This window comes from Alexandromys fortis, unplaced genomic scaffold, assembly GCF_014885135.2.
Source record: "Alexandromys fortis isolate MF-2015 unplaced genomic scaffold, M_Fortis_MF-2015_v1.1 scaffold_42, whole genome shotgun sequence".
In the NCBI taxonomy this organism is placed as follows: domain Eukaryota; kingdom Metazoa; phylum Chordata; class Mammalia; order Rodentia; family Cricetidae; genus Alexandromys; species Alexandromys fortis.
The window spans coordinates 9,847,739-9,871,713 of record NW_026067934.1 but is presented as its reverse complement, the minus strand read 5'-3'; the positions used below and the strand labels follow the sequence as shown (position 1 = coordinate 9,871,713).

Here is a 23,975-nt window from a genome sequence, read left to right as displayed (position 1 = left end):
AAAAAAAAAAAAAAAAAAAACCACTGGATCCTCTAGAATTAGTTACAGACAGTTGTGAGCTAGCATGTAGGTACTAGGATTGCACCCAGACCCTTCAAAAGAACAGACAGGGTTCTTAACTGCTCTCTTTCAAGCCCCAAGACAAAACTTTTAAAATCAAAAGCAAATAATAATTATCTTTCAAAGTATGTTCAAATAACATGGCAAATGAGCTAAATGTCTTCCTACTTAACTTTATTTTATGTGCATTGGTATCAAGGTATCAGATCCCCTGGAACTGGAGTTACAGACAGTTGTGAGCTGCCATGTGGGTGCTGGGAATTAAACCCAGGTCCTCTGGAAGAACTGCCAGTGCTCTTAACCCATTGAGCCATCTCTCTAGCCCCAAATGTCCTCCTACTTATTCTCTTATCCAAGTTCTAGGTGTACTTTATTACTAACATAAAAAAATTCTATTAATGTAAAAAAGGAAGTTCAAAACTGTTTATTCTATCTTGCTTTTAAAAAGAAAGCTCTCTAAGCTAAATGAATAAATGCACGTATAAATACACAGTATGGATAGGATAGAGTGGCTTATATATAAAATGGGAGCTGGGAAGAACTGGGGAGGATATGGAGCATGACTTTACACTGTTTTAAATTGGCATTTCAGTATTACAGTGAAAACCTATAACTGTCATTTTAAAAATACAAATTGCAAAGAGAATTTTTTGCAAGTCGATAACCCCACCTAGTGGAGAATATAGCCACAGGGCAAATCACTAAGAAATTACTTCTTGTGATCTGGTGGTTTGATATAACACAGAAGCTCACGTTCTGCTTGATAATAAGGTTTCCTTTATTTATTATTAAGAACTCCTGGAGAAGACAGCGTGACTGTGCAGCAGGGAGGAGGTGAGGCCACCCACGCCCAGGCCCATCATCACCATGTGTCCCTAATCTCCCGGCTGGGCTGTTAAAGAGTTTTATGCTCAAAAGGTTTGTTGTAGTATCGTTTATGTTGAACTAAGACATACCATTTTCTGAGAAAGCTCTTATAAAGTAGTTTCAAAACCTAAATTAAAAAGAAAAATCTTTGTTTTCCAGACATGTTCTGTAAATCTGAACTCTTTTAGAATCTGAACTCGAAAAGGCATTATTCTGGGGTTGGAAAGATGGCTCAGCAGTTAGAGTCTGAGTTTAAGAATCCACATCTGGCAACTCACAACGGCCTACGAACTTCAGCTCCAGAAGGATCTGACACCTTTGCCTTCACAGACACCTGCACTTAGGTATGCAAACACACACACACACACACACACACTTTAAAACAATTTTTTAAAAAGACGGCCTATATATTTTACATTACTGAAATACTTGTGGCCAGTGTACAGTAGTTTCGGTTCATTGGTACAACACTTGCCTAGCTTGCCTTACAAAGCTTTGAGTTCAAGCCTTGGAAACACACACACAAACAAAACACAACAGCCCACTGATTACAGTATCAAGTATTTCGTGTATCTTACCTTTGCTTTCTGTGAAGCTATCAATATCTGAGACACTGGCACTCAAATCTTCCAAATCAAAGCTACCACGTTCTTTCAGTATCTTGGCTTGGTTGAAGTAAGCATTAGTATCCCGTGGCTGAATCTCATTGAGAATGACTTGCAAGCGGCTTGCTGACTCTGAAGAAAAGATAAGTATGCATGAATGCCAAGTTCCAGGTCATGCAGATTTCCCTCAACTAACTCAAAGTTGCTGTAGTTTCCACAGCGACAATCCCTGAGCTCACAGGATAGCCAGTATGAAGTTTCTTATACAGGGTCTTCATGATATTAGAGTGTGCTCTTAAATTATGACATGACAACAATGCAGTTCAAACATCCACCGTTCAAAGACTGTGATCGCTGTTTTCCTTAGAGTTACAGAGCTTTATCATGTAAGAGAAGTAAAGTTTAATTTCCTAGCCTACAATATAAATTACTAAGACTGAAAGATAAAAATATGTGTTGTGATAGCTTCAAAAAAAATCAACACCACACAATCTTTTGTAACATAAGCTTAGAAAAATTCCATATCTGGTTTAGAAAAGCAAAAGATCCAGCCTTCTCAACATGATGCACAGTGCCAATGTTTCATTAAGTATCTTTTAGTAAACTACAGGTACTCACTGTGAATCACCAATGCCTAGAACAAACCTGGCTCAATACAGAGGTTCAGGGAATTGGGCCAAATGAATGGGAAGATGGATGGGTAGCTAGAAGTCACCCAAGCTCTAATTTTTAACAAGTACCAACAGGTGCCAGGTGGTGGTGGCACACGCCTTTAATCCCAGCACTCGGGAGGCAGAAGCAGGCGGATCTTTGTGAGTTTGAGGCCAGCCTGGTCTACTAGAGCTAGTTCCAGGAGAGACTCCAAAAGCTACAGAGAAACCTTGTCTCGAAAAACAAAAAATAAAAATAAAAAAAAAAATACCAACAGGTAACCAGTCACATGGAACAAACAGAAACATCTAATAGGAGATATACATGGCATACATCTATTCAGAAAAGTGTGGGAAATATAGAGGCTCAAACCTGTGTTCACAGGCATTCAATCAACACATTATGCTCACTGATGCTTCCCTGAAATTCTGTCAAAAAAGCTAATTTTAATAGCCAGGAAAAAATAACACTACCCCCAACTCCCCACCCCAAAAGCCAAGGGAAGAAGAGAAAGAGAAGCAGTCAGAACAAAATTTTAGCAATCCTATCAATCTAACTATGGCTCTTTGCAAGGTAGTTCAGGATATATGACCTATAAAACAAGAAAGAAGTATAAAACATATATATAATATTTATATAAAATATAAAAAATTCTTTCCCCTCAGGAGCTGGGGGCAGAATTCAGGAAAAGTCTGTGAGATAAGAGTATGTTGATCTAAGATCAACCTTTTTAAATTTAAAATCTTTTTTATTCTTTTAAAATTTTTTCATTCAGTAAATTTTGATCATATTCTTTCCCCTCCCAAATCTGTCCAGCTCCTCCCCACCTACTCTTAAATTATAATAATAACAACAATAAAACCTCTTATGCATATTCACAAGATCTACCTACATTAAGGAACTGAAACATTCAAGAATCTACCAGTATTTGCCTGAGCGAAATATTCAAGATGTACTATCTAAGTAGGAAAACCAAAGTATCAAAATTCGGTATTTAGATTAACATGCGCTGAACTAACGAACTGTCTTGGTCTCATGAATCATCACTAAATCTCATCACAAGGCAGGAAAGCACAGGCGCCACTCCTGCACACTATGTTCCAGGAAGGAGAGCTCCAGGGGAGAAAAGCGTTAAGAAAGGGCTGGATAGAAAGCAGGTGCAAACACTACAGAGCACAGGGGAGAGCACGGCGCAGCAACATGGGATAGAACAAGAGACTAGACCATGTGCCATTCAAGTGATAAATTACATGACTAGAAAAAGTCACTTGAACTTTGTTAGAAGGAAATGGAAGAAGGTAAGCATGAAGGGAAATCCACAGGGAAGGATCTAGGATAACCTAAGAAAACAGAAAATGACCTGGAGAGGACAAGAGGATGCAGAGAAAAAGGGAAGAGATTTAAGAGTTTGTAAGAGTAAGCCAGAAAGAAAAGAGAAATGCACTGGGTGTGAGAAGGGAGACTGCCGAGCGGTCCTAACCCTTGACTTGCATGCAGGACATGCCAAGTCGTCCTAACCCCTGGCTTGCATGCAGATTCATGGTAGGAAAATGAGCAAAGATCCAGAGACTGGGAAGGCAAAAGCAGATAAAAGTTCTTGAGTTCAATTCTGGATAACTATTTCCTATCATTCATTCCCATCAATTGGTCTTGGTTCATTTCAGATTCCCAGTAAGTGGTCTTCTCTGCCCACTTCACATATTTGTACTACCTGCTCTGAAAAACAATACTGTAAAACCCAACCTATCTTCTTCATCACCTGGGTCTCTGGAGTTTGGGGTCATTTTATATATACACTACTTGTAACTCTTTTTTCTTTTGTCTTTTATTTAATTTTATTTAGTAGGCACTGGTTATACAACATGATAGGACTAATGAATATAATTTCATAGCATACTCTGATCGTATTCTTTTTTTTTAAAATATTTATTTATTTATTTATTATGTATACAGTATTCTATCTGTGTGTATGCCTGCAGGCCGGAAGAGGGCACCAGACCTCATTACAGATGGTTGTGAGCCACCATGTGGTTGCTGGGAATTGAACTCAGGACCTTTGGAAGAGCAGGCAATGCTCTTAACCACTGAGCCATCTCTCCAGCCCCTCTGATCATATTCTTTACATTACCCTCCCTTGTCCTCCTCACTCCCACTGATCCCCTTCTTTGTCCCTCTTCTTTTTCTTTCTAACTCAGAGAATAACATTAAGTCTGCCTGGGGGAAGATGGGTGAGTATGCTCACAGGAGCAAAGGCACCTTACCTTTCACTACAGCACTGTGTAAAACCTCTCTCCTGCTGGGGGCTGTTTATAATAGTTAGAAACTGCTGACCTGAGTCAGTGTCCATAGGGATGAGGCCTTCCGGGGAGGAGCTCTGGATGACAGGAGACACCACAGCAGAAAGCCTGTAGGACAGCAGCAAAAGCCTCTCCACCACGAGCCTCCACTCACTCACCAACTGCAGGTCACTGCAACAACACAGGAGAGATGTGATATAAAAAGCAAAACACTCATTTTAGAAATGAAATTAACATAAAAAAGAGCTGCAAGAATTTATGGCTTAAAACTGTGTGGTTTATGAAATATTAGGGACTTTAAAATATACATATATGGGTAGATAATTAAATCTAATTTTCAATCTTTTTAAAGCAACATAACATTCATTTCCAAAAACAGACTCCAGTAAAAAGCTAAATGCCAGACACAAGTGTATTTCTAAAACAAGATATAGCTATGGATATTCTTACTGTAGAGGCAACTTCTGAAAAGCTCTTGTTATACAGTGGACTCTTCCATACATTGGAAATGAGGATGCGGCCTGAAGCAGGGAGTCCTCAGCCTGAGATATCTCATCCTCAAGACTTTCCATCAAGCATTTAATAACTAGGAAAAAAGCAAAGAGAAACTGAAATAGCCTCAGTTATACATAGAACACATTTATAATTTATTTACAGAAAAAGAACATACCCAGCTCAACTAACTGTTACACTATGGGCAGTGTTTCTCAACCTTTCTAATGCTACAACCCTTTAATACAGCTCCTCATTGTGTGGTGACCCGCAACCATAAAATTATTTCATTGCTACTTCATAACTGTACTTTTGCTACTGTTATGATCATGATGTAAATATTTGTGTTTTCCAATGGTCCTGGGCTACCCCTGTGAAAAGGTCATTCGACCCCCAAAGGGGTCACGCCCCAAGGTTGAGAACCATATACTAGAGGTCTGTGAGTGTACACAAATGTACAAATGTGCATGTGTACAGCTGGAAGACAGGTCAATGCTGGATACCTTCCCTGATCACTCTCCACCTTATTTTCTGAAGAAAAATCTTTCACTAAGCCTATGGCTCACTAATGCAGCAAGGCTGGCTTGCTGGCTGGCCAGCTTCAAGATGCTCCCTGTGTCTGCCTCCCCAGGCTGGAATGACAAATGTACATTGCCACACCTGGCTTTTTCCATAGACACTGACGATCCCAACTCAGATCTTCCCGTGTGCAGAGCAAGCGCTCTACCAACTGAGTCATCCTTCCAGCCCCTAAGTCAGAAGTTTGAATCAAAGATTTCAGGGGTATCAGAGCCTGTTAGCAATTTCTAGTTAAGACACTGTTAAAAAAATAGAATGCAAGCCAGGTGGTGGCACAAAGGACACAGGAGGCAGGCGGATCTCTGTGAGTTCGAGGCCAGCCTGGTATACAAGAGCTAGTTCCAAAGCTACAGAGAAACCCTGTTGGGGGGAGGGGAGATAGAATGCATTCACTTAACCGCCAGTTTAATGATACTCACTCTGAACCAATCCTTTTAGATACCCTCTAGCTGGGTGTCAAACTCCAGGACCATGTAGCATGGACTATTTGGCCAAAAATGATATTTAGTAACAGTGTAATCAAGATACAATTCAGACACCAATCAATTCACACATTTCAAGTGCACAAGTTGAGCAAAGTAAGATGGCTCAGTGACCAGAGGAGCGTCCATCCACACATGACGGCCTGAGCTGAAGCCCCAGGGCCCAAGGGGTGGAAGAAGAGAGTTGGCTCCCAAAGGTGTCCTCTGACACTCACACTGTTACACATGCATACATGCACAAATACAATAAAAATCAAGAGTGTACAAGTCATTTTTTCTCTATACAAACATAAGCACTATTCTAGGACATATTTGCTGTCTGACACACACACAAAACTAAAACAAAAACCTTCGCTCAGAAGCAACAGTCACTCCTCTCATGGTAGCTCTGCTCTTGCTCTGTACTGACTTATTTTGTCCATACAGATGTGCCTATTCTTAGCCAGGTATATATATATACTTGTCTGTAGTTCTAGAACATGGGAAACTGAGGTAGGGAGATCAGGAGTTCAGGACCAGCCTGGCTACATAGCAAGTTGGAGGTTGGCCTGGGCTATATGAGATCCTGTCTCAAAAAAACAAAAAGAAAAATTTTTTTTTGCTTATTCTAGACAATCATAAATAGAAAAAAGTAACACGAGACTGGCTCCTCACTTGTCATAATGTTTTCAAAGTTCATCAAAGCTGCATCAATAATTCATTCTCTTATATGCTGGACAGGAGTCCACTGTCCACACATAACACATTTTTACCTACCCAGCAACTGATGTGCACATGGCTTATTTCAACTTTTAGAAAAGTATGAATAATATTTCTATGACATTCTTGTACAATTCTTGACTGGGCTTATGTTTTAATTTCTCTGGACATTTACAGGCTAAATGTTTTTGTGCATATCCTCGACCGTAGCAGTGCATATTCTATTTTCTCCACAGCCTCAACAACATATAATTTCGGGGTTTCTACTTAGATATCACACTTGGAATGAAGACTTTCCTCTCTGTGATTTTGGTCTGCATTTCCCTCTAAGCTGATGGTGCTGTGTTGCTTCCTGTCCTTGCTGTTCACTTGCCTAGCATGCACAAAGTTCTGGGCTCAATGCCTGGTACTGCACTGGGTAAGGCAGGAGGAGCAGAAGCTCAAGTTTACCATTGACTACAAAGCAAGTTTCAGGCTGACCTAGGCCACAAGAGATCCTATTTAAAAAAAAGAGAGTAGAAAGTGGGGAAGGCTGGAGAATTGGCTCAGTGTTATACAAGCAGGAAGCTCTCAGTTGGAATCACCAGCATGGATATAAAAGTTTGGCATGGCGGCACACATATGTAACCCCAGTGGAGAGGTGGAATTCAGAAACAGGCAGAATCTGGAAGTTCCCTTGCCAGTCAGTCAAGCAGAAATGGCAAGCTCCAGGTTCAATGAAGAGATTCTGTCTCAAAAATTAAGGAGAGAGCTACGGAGATAGCTCAATGTTATCTTGCCATGCAAGCATGTGAGCCTGAGTTCAAATCCAAGAGCTGGGTGTGGTCAGACGCCTACAACCCTAGCACTGTGGAAGACGGACATGAGGATCTCTGGGGCTTGCTGGCCACTAGTGCAGTTCCAGGTTCAGTGAGAGAACTGATTTCTGGGAAGAAAACACAGAGGGATAGGACGGGAGAGCAGATCGTCTCCTCTGGCCTCCATGCACATGCACACATGTATGCACACACCGCACATGTACACTCACAAGCAGCATTTAAGTTTTAATGTTTTTAAAAATAACAAAATAATAAGGTGAAGAAGTGATTGAGGAAAATATCCCAACATCAAAGTAACTGCTCTGTACAGATACAAGGAGGATGATTTGTCTGTGGTCACAATGAAAGTAAAATGAAAAAAGAAAAGATGCCTTCTTAATGTTTCCATTAATGCACATTTGTGCATCTAATTATTTAGCATAAGTCTTCTGTTTAGCAACAGGTGGGTGTGGTAACACAAACCTTTAATCCCAGCACTCGGGAGGCAGAGGCAGATGGATCTCAGTTAGAGGCCAGCCTAGTCTACACGCCTAGTTCCAGGACAGTTAAAGTTGTTAAATAGAAGGAAAAGAGAAAACAGAAGAAATAGGTGTTAAAGAAGAATAAACTATTAATTTGCATAAATGGTACTCGTGTTCTTATGTGCTGGAAACTTTTAAAAACAAGAAAATACTGAACCATTGGGTACTCTAACCAAAAAGAAACTAATATTTGATAAATGACAGTGAAAGATCATTTTCTCAATACAAACCCACTAATGTGTTCCTTTCCAGCACAGCAGCCTTCTCTCCAGCCTCACATGTGAGCAGCCATGCTGAGGAGGCAGAAAGGGAGGCTGGCAGAGCATCTTGCCATATCAGCAAGTTCAGCAGGTAGGAGGCAGTCACACAGTCATACGGCTTTGTGCTGGTGCTGAGCTCCAATGCTGCCTGGAACAGGTCTTGCAGCTTCTCAGGATCCTAGAGCAGAGCACATTCTCAATCACCATGACAGAGAGGATTTAAAGGAACAGTGTATTTAAGTTCATACCCACCATCTGGCTGTGACTCAGTATGAACATTAATGACTATGAACTGCTTTTCTCCATGAACATAGGCTACTTTTCCTACAGTACTTGGTGATGACCATTAATCACTTCAGAGATGAAGACCCTGAATATAATTTCAATTGGGAAACTCAATGGGCAAACAGATACTGCTTTCCTGTGAACTCTGCTAGGCCCCCAGGCAGACCACCTTCTACTCAGAGCACAAGTTTCATTAGCTTTGTTTCTCAGTTTATGTCTTATCTGAACACCACATCACTGTTCTTTCCCCTTTTCCCTTCTCATAGAACTGGCTGCTCAAATGACAGAGACAAAGAAAGGCTCCTCATGGTATAACTCCATACAAACTGGAGAAGAAGTCTGGCAGCCAAACTCCTACACCCGTGCCTCACTTAAGACTCCACTCCTCGCTCTGCTAAAGAACACAGAGAAAGGGAGACATGGGCCCCAGCCCCAATCCCACAGCTGTCAAGCCACATGGTCATCAAACCATTCTGGACATCAGTGTTTAGCTACTTAGTATTACTGTGATTCTTTTTGGATTGTTCTATAACTATCTAATGAGAGGAGTTAGAAACTCACTTTTGGATTTGATTATAAGTACGCTGACAATGATGTCTAACAATTTCAAAACAGTAGATAGCAAATGTATTAATTTGCATGTCAGTTTGTTTTTAATCTAAATTATTTTCTACTTGACATTTAATCTTCTATAACCTAAAAAAACTTTTAGTGGTCAAAAAAAATGAAATCTAAATAATTATCAGAAAGTATTAAATAAACATCTAAGTCATCCTTCTACTTAAGAATAAAATCTTAAACTACACTACCTATAAATCAGTAAGAAAATAAACAGTTTTAGACCACTTAGCTGGCAGTGGTGGTGACGCCTGTAATCCCAGCACTCGGGAGGCAGAGGTGCTTGGGTTTCTGTGAGTTCAAGGCCAGCCTGGTCTACAAAGTGAGTTCCAAGACAGCTAGGCCTATTACAGAGAAACCCTGTCTAAAAAAAACTTTAAAAAAAAAATTGAGAATACTTTTATCCCATTTAGAGCAAAATATTAATACAAGGAAACCTAAAGATGACTCAGAGCCTAAAAACCTGAATCAGATCCTGGAACTCATATGGTGGAAAAAGACAAACAACTTCTGCAGGTTGTCCTCTGACCTACCAACACACACACACACACACACACACACCACCCAGTAGCACACATGCACAAATAAATGAAAATGTAATTCAAAAACTTAAAATATTAATGTACAATAAATACACAAGATTTGCAGCTCCACAGAAAGATGGGTAGTAAACCAATGAGTAGAAAAGACACATATCAGAAAGACATACCATCAAGAACATGTATTATATACACAGTGTACTCGAGAGGTTCAGCTAGCACTCAAGGAATACTTAAATGTTAACTTATACTGTTCAAAAGAATGGTGTACTACATAAAATACAGGACTTTGGAAATACATAGCCAATATTTTAAAATCTTTGTTTAAAGAGGAGGTGGTCAATTCTTTTATTTAAATTACATTTATTTATTTGGGTAGTGACCTGGAATGGACTTGCATACACTATGGTGCTCAAATGAAAGTCAGAGGACAACTTAAAGAACTGATTCTCTTCCTCTACCAGGTAGAGGTCAGAGACCAAACCCAGATCACAAGGCTGGTGACTGGCATCTTTACCTACTGAGCCACCTTACCTGCCTCATTTTAAAATCATAAATGTTTATGTCAATGGCCAGATACTATATCTAAAATCCTAACTTAAACCACATGGGGCAGAAATTTCTTAAATATCATGTGTCTCTATGAGTACACATTTATGGAATTAAAGATGCGGAGGTCCTCTCAGGGCCTTCACAGGTATGAAGAACCAGTTCTTTCTACAGTTTACCTTCTCACTCTATATCCTTTCTGTAGGAGGTTCTTCTCTATTTGTGTTGCTTTCATTGGTTGAATAAAGAAGCTGGCTTGGCCTTTTGATGATAGGGCAGCCCTTAAGTGGGTAGAGTAGACAGAACAAGATGCTGGGAAAAAGGGAAGTGTGGTAGATGCCATGATTCTCCTGCCCAAGATGGATGCTGGTTAGACTCATGCTGGTAAGCCACAGTCAAGTGGCGATACACATTAATAGAAATGGGGGCTGGAGAGATGGCTCAGTGGTTAAGAGCACTGCCTTTTCTTCCAAAGGTCCTGAGTTCAATTCCCAGCAACCACATGGTGGCTCACAACCATCTGTAATGAGGTCTGGTGCCCTCTTCTGGCCTGCACACATATGCACAGACAGAATATTGTATACTAAATAAATAAATAAATAAATAAACCTTCACTTAAAAAAAATAAAAACAGAAATGGGTTAATCACGATGTGAGAGTTAGCCAGTAAGAGGCTACAGCTAATGGGCCAGGCAGTGTTTAAACGAATACAATTTGTGTGTTGTTATTTCAGGGTATAAGCTAGCCAGGCCTGCCACTCCCCTTACAACACCTTTCAAAAGTTATTTGAAAGGAATGAGGCATAGCTAATCTATATGATAAAAAGCTACATGTGATAAACAGTAAGGGAAGCTGTACTAATAAAGAAAGTCTATTTTTAAACTCTATAGGGCACAAGAGTTTAGCAGTGGATAGCAAAGAACCTTCTGCTCACTAAGGTACCCAGAAGACAACAGATACAGCCAGATCCTGGGCAGCCATTCCTAACCTGGACACAAGTCAGAGCAGTGACACCCTGAGACCCTGTGATGCCATACCAAAGACACAGAAACAACAATATGGTGCTGTCTTGGTAGACTCTGCTCCTCTGAATCCCACACCTATAAGAAGGTGTACGGCTGTACAGCATACCCTAAATATAACCTAACCGCCCTAGCCCCTCAGCCCCTTGGCCTCTGAAAATGCTAACGGAAGGCAAAGCTCTACCCTCACTGTGGTCCTGGTGACCCCACATTCCCAGAACAAGTTAAAGAGGACAGTGCCTGACTGGGTGTCCCTGCAGACCCACCCTATACCATACCTTTACCCCTAATCCCATCTTCATTTCCTACCCCAAGGCAGGAAAAGCAGTGTCGGGGAGAGAGCTGGGGCCAAGCGCTTCTGCGGAGAACTGCTGCTAGCCTCAAATAGTCTGAGGTTTCAGTCTCGGTTTAGCTACTGCTTAGAGGAAGACCAGAAACACATTCTCTACCTCATGTACGCTCAGCTTCTCAGTCTATAATCAGGAAGATTATCTTTAAAACCTCAAAATTACTGTAAGTGATATGTTTTGAAAAAATATTACAAGTCCAAGGGAACTATGGAGACCACATAACTGAAATCTACCAATAATCTTGTAAACAACAAAACCTACTGCCTCCTACGCCTCCCTTTCCACCAAAGCAGTTTTAAAAAGTATAGCTCAGTGATGTGGATTTTTATCATTTCCCACTCCTGCTAGACCAAACAGACAGAAACTGAAAGAAATACTCAAATGACCTAAGGAAGCAAAGACAGACCCAGGATAATCCTGACTGCTTTACCTAAGTTAAAATAAGATTTCTACATACATGCACATTTACATAGGTAAAGTCCAAATACCTGAAACTGTCCAGCTATTACTGACGGCAGCTTCATCAGAAGGTCAAATGCTAAGGTTTTCACTTCTTCAAAAGTACTAGTAAAACATTCTATCAGTATTTGGAAACGGCCAGCATCAATGTCATGACTCAGCTGATACACTGGTTGGATGGTACCTTGAATTTTTAAATAAATGAAAACCATTTAAAAGTAAATCAAAAAAAAAAAAAAAAATCAACTGCCCAAAGCTATCTTGGTCAGATATTTATATAAGATCAGTACAAAATTCATACTTCCTGCTTTACCCACAATAAAATTTCATTTCATTCTTTACATAGCATACACTATACAATAGCATAAACTGCATCTCTTCAAATGACAAAGTAACTACTACAGATTTACAAATATAAAACACATTTTTAAGACTTAAAAATATTTTATTCCCTTTCAAAGGGTATGAAAGATCTCTCAGTTACTTTGAAAATAAAAATGAACAAATAAACTTAGGAACCCATTTTTAAAAATCTTCATGGCGCTAGAAAGATGACTCAGTAGTTAAGAGCATTGCTGCTCTTATAGAAGACCCAGGTTCAGTTTCCAGCACCACATGGTATCTTGTCCCTATCTGTACCTCCAGTTCAGAGAGTCCAATGGCTGTCTTCTGGCCTTGGTGGGCACCAGAAAGACATAAGACATACATACATACATACATACATACATACATACATACACACACACATACATTCATATGCACACATACATACATACATACAAGTGAACATTCATAAACATTTAATAAAAATAAATCTTTTAAAAAACTTACTGACCTAAGATCCATAGTCTTGGAGTCAGCCGACAGAATGACAAGCAATGACATCCCTATATGATCTTTTTATTTTGACCCATCCCAAATTCCTGGGATAAATTCCACATGGTTGTAGCACACATTTTTGTTATTGCTGTTGTTTGTTTCTTGTTCTTGTTTCAAGTTTCAAAACTGGGTTTCTCTCTGTAACAGCCCAGGCTGTCCTGGAACTTGTTTTGCAAACCAGGCTGGCCTCAAACTCACAAAGATCCACCTGCCTCTGCCTCCCAAGTGCTGGGATTAAAAGTGTGCATCACCACCACCCGGCTGCATGCATTTTTTTAAGTTATTTATTTTTTTTATTTTATGTGTATGAGTGCTTTGCCTAAATATAAACATGTGTATCACATGTTTCCAGTGCCCACAGAAATCAAAAGAGAGCATAGATTCCCTGGAACTAGAGTCATGGATGGTTTTGAGTTTCCATGTGGGAACCAAGAATAGAACCTGGGTCTTCTACAAAAGCAGGAAGTACTCTTAACCATCTTACCCATCTCTCCAGCCCTGTGTTCAATATTTTTAATATGCTGCTAAATTTTGTTTGCTGGAGTATTTTCTTGAGGTTTTCTGAATCTATATTAATAAGAGATACTGGTCTATCATTTTCTTACAGAGTCCTTATTTTTAATTTTTTTTTTTTTTTTTTTTTTTGCATTTATGTGCCACTGTGCACATGTAGAAGTCAGAGGATGATCTGCGGGAGTCAGTTCTCTCCTTCTACCACATAGGCAGGCTGGGCAGCAAACCACTGAGCCATCTTGCTGACCCTTCTACAAGCCTTATTTGCTTTTCTGAGTTCACAGAATGAATCAGAAGGTCATCCCTCCTCTTTAGTTTTGTGAAAGACTATGAGAAGGGATAACTATAAATATTTGGTGGAATTTATCAGTCACTTGTCCCGGACTTTGCTTTGGTAGAATACTTTTCGATTTTGTATTTGTTTTGGGACAAGGTTTTGACGAGGTAAAGCAGGTTGGCTTCTAATTTGAGATCCCCCTGCCTCAGTCCTTTAAGTGCGGGGATTAAACGCATGTATTATCATACCCAGAGGCTAGGAGTAGGTTTTGATCTGGTTCAATCTTTTACTAAGTATAGAATTATTCTTTTCTCATAGTTTTTCTTTTTCTGGAATCAACTTGCATGTTTCGTGAAGATATTTAATCTGTTGTCATGCAATGGTTCTTGTACTATAGTATGTGATTTCTGAAGGTATAGAATCTCCAGGCAAATGGCATATATGAGAAACCACATTTTAACCACAAAGGCTCTTTCATCTTTTTATTAAATAGAAGATAAAAGATAGTGGTTTTCATTTTAAACTTAACATATGAAGCCCTTTCTTATAACAGCACAAACAAATGTGAGGTACGGGAAGTCTTGGTGCAGGAAGTCAAGAGGATCCAGGCAACGTGACAATATGCTGAGCAGGCAGTGACTGACAAAAAGAGGAGACAGTTTCTTTCCTATCTGCCCTTTTCTAGCAACTTTAATTATGTACAAATGAGACCTATGTATTAAGAAGGGATCTATCAAAAGACAACAAAATACTGGTCAAGTGTTATGTTTCCCATACATTGGTGAAGCTTACCTTCTGAAACAGGAAACACTTCTGCTACCGATCCCAATATGCTTAAAGCTGAAAACCTTGTTGAGTAGGAAGATCCAGGAAACAATGCTTCAAAAAGAATGTCGCAAACAGATGACATGAAATTCTAAAATTAAAAACAAACTACAGTTACGAATAATGAAGTTAACGGGCAGTTAGGTGCTGCCCTTCAGGAGGATTGCTTTTGTTACATTTACTACAGAGAGAAGACTCTTTAGAAGCTGCTTCATTATTCAGCTTGACACCTGCTAGAGTTTGGATAGTTTATCTCCTAAAGACTCATCTTCTTCAAGTTTGACCCCCAGTGGGACAGTATAAATTTAAGAGGCAAGGCCTGGTGGGAGGTAATTAGGTCTAGGGGACTCCACCCACAGGAACTGATTAATGCTGTCAGGAGTGAATCGGGTTACTGGTAAGCTATAAGTTTCCATGGGAATGGCTGTTTCACTACACTCCTTAGCACGTGCTCCTTCCACTCTGCTATCTCATGACATGGGCAGAGAACCCTCACCTCTGCTGTTTGATCTTTCCAGCCACTAATTCCTCTCCATAACCTATCCTTTCCAAAGTACCCTCCCTCAGGCATTTGATACAGCAACATAACATGGACAGCCCTAAAGGCATAAACTACACCAGGATATTAATTAAACCTGTCTTTACTGATTCAACAATAAAAAACAATCATAGTTTTAGAAAAAAACAAGATCTGTTCAGGCTCTGTCTGTGCCAGGGCTTCATGAATTCCTCACTGCTCCAGACAGAAGCCATCAGGCATCAGAGGTATGCAGCTTTCCAAAGTTTTAGAGTAAAAAAGAAATAGTCAATATAGACTGCTAAAGGAACTGTGACAGTTCATAAAAAGATCTAACTGCTATGCAGCAGAGGGGGGCCTTCGGTTTCTGATCCTCCTGCTTCCACTTTGTAAGTGCTGAGACAGCAGTCGTGTGCCACCACATCCCGTTTATGGACCCCACACCCAGGCTGGGATGCAAACATGGCTTACAGACACTAAGAAAGCACTCTATCACTCAACTCCATCCCCAGTCCAGCCCACTTATGGTTCCTAGTAAGATTTCCAAATACCATAACCAACCACAGGAACGCTCTTCTGAGCATTTCCCACACTCAGGTCTTACTCAACTTCTGCATTCCACGTGCCATATTTACTTATAAGTGAATTCACTTCTAAGTCCTCCCCAATCTCTCATCTACCGCCCCCCCCCCCAGGTGAGCCCATGGGAAGAACTACTAGGGTGTTTCCAGTCAGGAGCAAATCTAGACTTGGGTACTGGCTTTACTTCTAGTAGCTGAGGTCACTCAACTTTTTTAAGTTTCAGTTATGGGGGTAAGAGTGCTTAACCCACAGTCTGTTATAAAAGATTAAATAAAAACATAGGTACATGGTGTTTGATAAGTTCGAAAGTACTCCAGACATTAGGATTGGTTATTTAGACAAGAAATCATCTCCACCACCCTAAAAGATATCTTTACCAACTAAGCCTCCCCTTCTTCCTCAGCACTTGGTCTGTAATTGGCACTGGGCCTATCATACACTGAATGGTACCCACTGGTATGATGACGGTAAAACAGGGCAAAGTTCACAACCTCCAAAAGCCACAGACTGTTAACAGTTATAAGAAATGAGCATAACCACAAGATTGACTTCAATTAAGTCTCTAATGTTCAAGAAACATACATCTGTCAGACATGGTACACATGACTATACTCATAGCTCTCAGAACTAAGACAGGAGCACCACAGTTTAAAGCTAGTCTGGGCTACAGAGCGAGACTTTGTCTCAAGAGAGGGAAAACTAAAACACAAGCTTTTGTGAAAATTTAGAATCTCAATCCACACAATAGGCTTTCATGTTCCTAAGGGCTTAAGTGTCATTTCATGGACATCACGCCACTCCTTTCATTAAGAGGCAAAGGAGCGATTTCCTCAAATCCAGCAATGATCAAGAGAGGCTAATAAACATCACGTCACTCACACACACAGGGCAGGGCTCCATATACGCTCTCAACCACTTTTAAAGACTTTTTATTTTTATTATTTTATTTATTATGTATGTATCCGAACATAAGAGTAAATGCCACTGTGCCCATGTGGAAATCAGAAGACAATTTTCAGGAGTAGGATTTCTGCACATGGATTCCAGGTACGGAACTTAAGAGATGAGGCCTAGCAGCAAGCCCCTGTACCTGATGAGCCATCTCCTCAGCCCCCAGTGAGTGTTTACAAAGGGTTTTCTCATTTAACCCTCAAAACCAACTTGTTCGGGGTTTTAGTTTGTTTGTTGGTTTTAATGGTTTTGATGTTTATTTGTATGGTTTGATTGTTTGACTTTTGAAACAGAGTTCACTATATGGCTCTGGATGACATACAAAACAGGAGGGTGGGAAGATGGGTCAGTTGGTACTGTGCTTGTTCTACAAACATGAGCACCTGAGCTGGATCCCTAACACCAAAGCCCAGGGTTGCAATGTACACACACCTGTGATCTCCGTCCTAGATCACAGACAAGATGGTGCTTGGGGCTTGCTACCAACCAACCAGCTGCTGAAAAGACAGCTCAAGGGTTGTGAGAGACCTGTCTCAAAGAGTAAGGGAGAGATTGGACATATCTACCTCTGCCCTCCACATGCACACACTCGTGACCACATACACACGAATATTCTGCGTCTGTCACACACATACACAAAAGCTGTCAATCTGAGTCAGTCTCAGCAGAGTCTTTTGCCCCGTGAAGAGGTGGACTTTAGAGGTAGCAACCAAATAAATATCAAAGAAATAAGTAAACTGGCCCCTCAAAAAATAAGCTACTCAGAGGTGAGCCTAGTTACGTCACTCTGTCACAGTTCAGGTATTGCACTGGTTCCACAGCCGCAGCTCCTTCCAGTAGGGTACCCAAGTCCCAGAAGAAATATGTAACACCCATCGTGACGAGGAAAAACACAAAGTCCTAATTCAGCAAGAGATTTCTGTCTGTTACCCTCTAGTGCTTCCTCACAGTCTTGTGTGTCCGGCACATGACCTACCTTATACTGCTGCAAAGAGACAGGAGGCTGCTCTCTGCTGGACCGGTTCTCTGAGTCAAGTGTGGATTTCCTTTGCTCCAACTTATAAAGTACCTGAGAACTTTCTTGTATCCTGCAAAACAACTTTTAAGGAGAAAAAGACATTTAAAAAATAAAAACTATGTGAATCACACAGTAAACCTAGGCCAGCAGGAATAATTTAAGGTGCATGCAGTGCCTGCAATTTCAAATCATGAAATCTGCAGTCTCTTTTTGCCATAAAATTAACATTTTATAGTTTTACCAAAAACAACATATTACTGCAACCATAATCAAACCGGTTTTCCCATTTCCTTTAAACTGGCTGAAGCTGAGATGATGCAGTCATTTCTGTACCTTAGCAGTTCCTCACCGGAGATGTGCTACACAAATGATTCAAGGTGAGCTACCATGAAATCACCAGTCCGGAGGTGCTCACAAGTGCAAGAGCTGCCATCCCATCTTCAAATCACCCACGCTTCAAGAACCCCAATGTTGGACTTTTTTTTCTTTCAAAACACAAGAGTTTGGGCTGGTGAGATAGTTCAGTAATGATGTCTGCCACCAAGCCTGATGACCTAAGTCTATTCCCAGGATTCACACAGCAAATGAGGAGAACCAACTCCTGCAAACTGTCTTCTGACCTCCATAAGTGCACCCCTATATATACACCTGTCCCCTAAGTAAATGAATAAAATGTTTTAAAATTATACTTGTAAAGAGGTCAGGGTCAATTTTTTTTTTTTTTAAACACCCAAATGAAAGAGCTTTCTGTCTTGGATTTTTAAAACCCTTTTTTTCTGTTTGTTTTTGGAAATGTGGTTTCTCTATGTAGCTCTGGTTGTCTTGGAACTAGCTCTATAGACCAAGCTAGCCTTGAACTCACAGAGATTTACCTGGCTCTGTCTCCCAAGTGCTAAAATTAAAGGTGTGCACCAGCACCGCCTGGCCCTGTGTGGTATTTTAATCCCACATGTAAACTTGCTGAACTCAGGACAAGACACTGAAGCCATGAAGAAACACGGCAGCCCAACCACAACCATTTCACACTTGCCCCAAATCTGGGACCTGTTAAAACAGCAATTTCTGAGCAATTGCACTTTCCCATTCTGATGCAAGATTGTACCTTTTTAAGGAGCGAGCAAATCTGCTGCCGCACCCCTGGAGACTGGCTGTTGAGATTGTACGTGATAAAGAACTGAACCCACTGCATTTCTTCTGGAGAGACCACTTCTGTGCTCCGGTTACTTTCACAAAGCAAGCCTAGTGTATCTATCCGCACCTGAAATACATCAAACCATAAAATGTTAATTTTCCCAAGAACTAGAAAAAGCCCAAACTACTTCAAATGTGTGATATTTGTATAAGCTACCAAAGAAAAAAGTAAACTTCATGTTGCCTACATATACCTCAGAAAGGCTTCTCAATTCAAAACACCTCGTAATTAGTTACTTCTTAAAAAACTGTCACTCCATGTATAAACCGAGCCTTACACACATTCACAAGCCAAAGCCTTACTTATGTAGCTTTTAGCTCCACCCCTCTCATCTTCTCAGAGCTACCTCACTCCAGGCCTTCACAGCTCACATCCAGTTCACACTAGCTGGTCTCCTGGCTTCCTTCGCTCCTATTCCAGAACTTCATCTCTGACTGTACTGATAAGCAATGAACACACCCATTCTACTGGTAACTGGGAATCAATGAAGTCATTAGTCTAGCTCTAGAGCTCTCCCAATATGAGCTTCGCTTCCATTCTGTGTGTGGTTCTAACACTCCATTTCCAAAGCAGTCATTGCGGACACTGCTGGGCTCCTCTAAATCTTTCAGGTAAAGCCCCTTACTAGACATACTGACTCTATGCTGTCTCTCAGAGCTGCAGGTTCTTCACATAACTTGTCCATGTTCCCAACTAGACACTGCATAGACTGAGTACAAAGATGCCACCCCCTACTGTCAAAATGGACCCCCTAGAACTTAGGGGCCGCTAGCAGGACTACTAACAATGAGGTTAGCAGGGACTAATGTGTGCAACACGAGTTTCCTTACTTGGCAGTGTTGGTGAATTAAGCCTTGCTTTATCCTTGCACCACACACAAGGTTCTCCCAGGCAGGAGTTGCAGGCTGAAGATGTCCATGAGCTCTAGCTGTCCGCAGACATGCCATCAAAGCTCCCAGAGCCCCTCTGCGATTGCAAGCCCCTAAGAGAGAAAAGACTGTTCTTATCTTAAAAGCACAGGACAAAGATCATTCCTGTGCTATGCAATGACTATGGCATGCCAACTTTTTATGTTCCAATTAACATTAAATTTTAAACTAACTCTAGAACCAATTAAAGTACTTATTCTAAAATAGAAATGACTGAAAATAACTGTTCATGCCAATAATTTCAAGTAAGCGTAATTATCTTATTAATAAAAAGAAATCAAAACTTATTCTCTAATACTTTTACTTTTGGTCTTGAATCTTAAAAAAAAAAAAAGTCCACCATTATGTGAATTAGAAGAAAAAAATCAAGTGGAGAAAAGTAAGACAACTACACAAGAACAGCAGAAACACTGTACCAGTTCAAAGACTGTGACTTCCGGGGGCTGGAGAGATGGCTCAGAGGTTAAGAGCACTGGCTGCTCTTCCAGAGGTTCAGAGTTCAATTCCCAGCAACCACATGGTGGCTCACAACCATCTGTATTGATATCTGGCGCCCTCCTCTGGCGTGCGGGCATACATCGAGGCAGAATGTTGTATACATAATAAATAAATAAATCTTTAAAAAAAAAAAAAAAAAAAAAAAAGACTGTGACTTCCTTGAACACAAACACTGATCCACAACGTGTATTTTGGAGTTGTTCTCATTTATAAAGAACATAAAACGTGGCCACAAAGGCTTCCTGATTTCAGTAGAACATCAGCCTCTAGCAAGGCTGTGCTCTGATACAGCACAGGAAGCTGAGGCTCGCAGAACACCTTACACAGAATAAACACAAGCTAACTGCAGGACAGCTTCATAAGGAACAGCTGTAAAAGATTATTAAATAACACATTATTTTGTATACAAAATTAAAATTCCCTCTCACAGCCAAGTTAAGAAATTTTTTGAGATTTCCATACTCAGGGTTATCGCCTCACGTTCTTTTTTAATCTAGCTATCTATGCATTTAGAGAGTTTCATACAGTCACGGCCTACCTGGAACTTCGATGTATACAAAACTGGCCTTGAACCAGAAGCAATCCTCCTGTCTCTGTCTCCCAAATGCATGAATTGGAGACATATACCACCCCATATGGTTACACGTTCATTATTAACCATGATTCTTTTAGCACTTCTAAGTTTCAGTGGGATATTCCCCCTATTCTAAATGACTATATAGTTCTTTATTTTAAGTTGTGAAAAACTCACCTGTTTTTATTAAGCCAGACTAAAGCATTTTTAATTGCTATTTCAATCATTTGGATAAAATTATACAAATTAAAGAAAATTATATAAAATACATACACCATTACTCTAGTTTGAGATCAAAATAATAAATTAAAACCTTGTAACTAGGGGCTGGAGCAGATGTCTGTGGAGTTGAGAGCACTGGCTGCTCTCCCAGAGGGCCCAGGTTCAATTCCCAGTACCCACGTGGCAGCTCACAACTCTCTGGAACTCCATTCCAAAAGATCCAATGCCTGTTCTGACCGCCAAAGGCACTAGGCACACATCTGTTGCTCATATAGACACTAGACAGGTAAGCACACCAACTCACACACATAAAAATCAATCTTTTAAAAAAATGAAACAAAATTTTATAACTGGAATCACTCTTTGGCTTGGTGAAACTACTTCAGCCAAAAACACCACTCAGGTATTGAAAGTCTAATCTGTTTCAATCTGAAGTGGCTATCTTTAATAGCATTCTTGACCACTTATAGAATGGGAGACGGGGGATATTTAAACTAGGAGACAGCAAGCATCTGCACAGGGACCTACACTTACGTCCCCTAAATAGAACTAGTAAAACAAAATATTTCTCACCAGTTTCAGTGTCAATAGATGCCTGAAGAATCTTTACCATGTACTGCAGGCTTTCAGGGCTGTAATTCAGTAACCTTGGCAAGTAATAATCGATCACGTAAGACTTCTGATCCAAGTTTCCTCCACACAGTATAGAAAGGAGAGGAGAAACCCAAGTCTCATGCCACTCATCCATCCAAGTACTGGTGGCAGTCTGCGACTTCAAATGGCTCTTATGATTCTTAAACATGGTTTCCAAAAGGTCACTTGCATAAGGTACCAATGACTGGTCTCCCATCACCTCTAAGATCTGAGATGGAATTGTTTTATCTATTGACAAAATATGCTCAATTCCAATACTCTCAACCAAACAGCCAAGACATGCGTACTTCCCTTTAATATGCCATTCTAACTGGAGAAGATTCTTAGTTAATTCCTTGAAGAAAGGGTCGGTCACTAAATCTGCCCCTTCTGTAGTGAGCCGGTGCATTTGCAGAAGATTTCTGAATATGATTTTGGTTTGGTGTCTCAGAGCATCCAATGGATGTTCCCAGTGTGTATAGACGTATTCCAAAAGTCTCCTAGCTATGCTGGAACCCCCATTCAAAGAGTCCTTGAGGCTTGGGGAACTTGATCCAAGGATATGTATGGCTGAATTGGTCCAAGATGCCAAGATTCTAGACAGGAACATTTCTAGTGTTGACTCCTTAATCCTGGAGAAAAATAAACCATGACATATATTATTATAAACTGCTTGGTAGAAGAAATTACACAGACATCATAAGTTTTAAAAACAAAGAATGAACAGAAAATTCAATGAAATTTACAACAACAAAATTACAAATGAAGTCAAACTGAAAGTCAAACTTTCACATGAATTTTTTCACCTTACAAAAAACAAAAAATGAAAAAAACTTTTAGGAAAAAAGGAACTATTCACTATCTTTACTGTGATGATGGTTTCATGGGTATTTTAAACTGTGGGGGGTGCGGGTACAGAGTCAAGTGAGTGTGAGGATACATGCACAGAGGCCACAGAAGATGCCAGGTGTCTTCTTCCATCTTGCTTCAGCATCTCTTACTGAACTACAAGCTAGCCATTTCAGCTAAGACAGCTGATCAGAGAGCTCCCCGCTAATGCTGAGGTTAAAGGCACATGAGCTGCTTGAGATCTGAACTCAGGTCCACATGCACAGCAAGTCTCCTACCCACTGAGCCTGAGGTCTTGGGTATATGCTGTTTTAGGATGATGAAAATTTATTTTGAGACAAGGTCTCACAAGGTAACCTGAGCTACACTTAATTCATCTTGCTGTCTCTGCCTCCCGAGTGCACCACCATGACCATCCAGGAAGATGGAAGCACTCTGAGGCTGACTGTGGTGATGGTTGTACAAGTTCATAAACACACTAAAAGAAACACAATTGTGCACTTTACATTTGTGAATTTATAATACATGAATTATACCTCCAATTTGCAAAAATTATTTTAGAGCTTTTGTCTTACTTTAATAGCAATTCTGATAGATTATATTCATGGTCTGACTTTAAAATTTTTATTATTTATTTATTTAGTGTGCGTTTGCATGCAGGTATGCTAAGATCGTAGGAAAACTTTCGGAAGTCAGTCCTCTCCTTCTACCATGTATGATCAATGAATCAAAGTCAGACCATCAGGCTTGGTGGCAAGCACTTTTAACAGCTAAGCCATCTCACCAGACTCTGTTTTGATATATTAAGTACTTGATCATGTCAGCCACAATGGCAAAACAACAAAGGAACTCAGCTCTGTGACTACATTACTATAACATGCTCCTAAGAGAGCATTTAGTGTCTAAACTTCACTTTACTCATCCAACAAATTAAGTTTTTATACTATCTATGTGTAAAAAGTATTGGTTACCTAGAATTCATGAAACTCATGAATCCTAAAGCATTATACACTCAGGCATTGTTATAGGATTTTTCTGTGTTTTGGTTTGGCTTGGTACAGCTCCAGGAACTGAAAATAGGATCATGTGTTCTACCATCCCTAAACGCAAATTTTTAATTTTTAAAAACTGGAAAGATAGCTCAGTAGTTAAAAGCACACACTGTTCTTTCAGAGGTACAAAGTTCAGTTCCAAACACCAATGTCAGGCAGATCCCAGCTACCTCTAACTCTAGTACCAAGGAATCCACTGATGTGGGAGTGATTTCTTATTAATAAAGAAACTGCCTTAGCCCATTTGATAGGCCCACCCCTTAGGTGGGTGGAGTAAACAGAACAGGATGCTGGGAGAAAGAAGCTTAGTT

At 40.2% G+C, this 23,975-nt stretch overlaps 1 protein-coding gene across 3 annotated transcripts in view; it reads right to left on the bottom strand.

Moving 5' to 3' along the window:
* Positions 1–23,975, bottom strand: part of Thada (THADA armadillo repeat containing) — a 301,738-nt gene that overhangs the window by 262,154 nt on the left and 15,609 nt on the right. For all 3 annotated transcript variants that reach the window (XM_050146143.1, XM_050146144.1, XM_050146142.1), the window contains exons 11-20: positions 21,704–22,395; positions 19,738–19,889; positions 18,818–18,973; positions 17,674–17,796; positions 14,615–14,738; positions 12,183–12,337; positions 8,302–8,509; positions 4,931–5,066; positions 4,515–4,651; positions 1,506–1,664 (exon numbers count right to left, since the gene is read on the bottom strand). In XM_050146143.1, the coding sequence (XP_050002100.1) occupies positions 1,506–1,664; positions 4,515–4,651; positions 4,931–5,066; positions 8,302–8,509; positions 12,183–12,337; positions 14,615–14,738; positions 17,674–17,796; positions 18,818–18,973; positions 19,738–19,889; positions 21,704–22,395 (2,042 nt within the window). The remainder of the gene's footprint in view (positions 1–1,505; positions 1,665–4,514; positions 4,652–4,930; positions 5,067–8,301; positions 8,510–12,182; positions 12,338–14,614; positions 14,739–17,673; positions 17,797–18,817; positions 18,974–19,737; positions 19,890–21,703; positions 22,396–23,975) is intronic.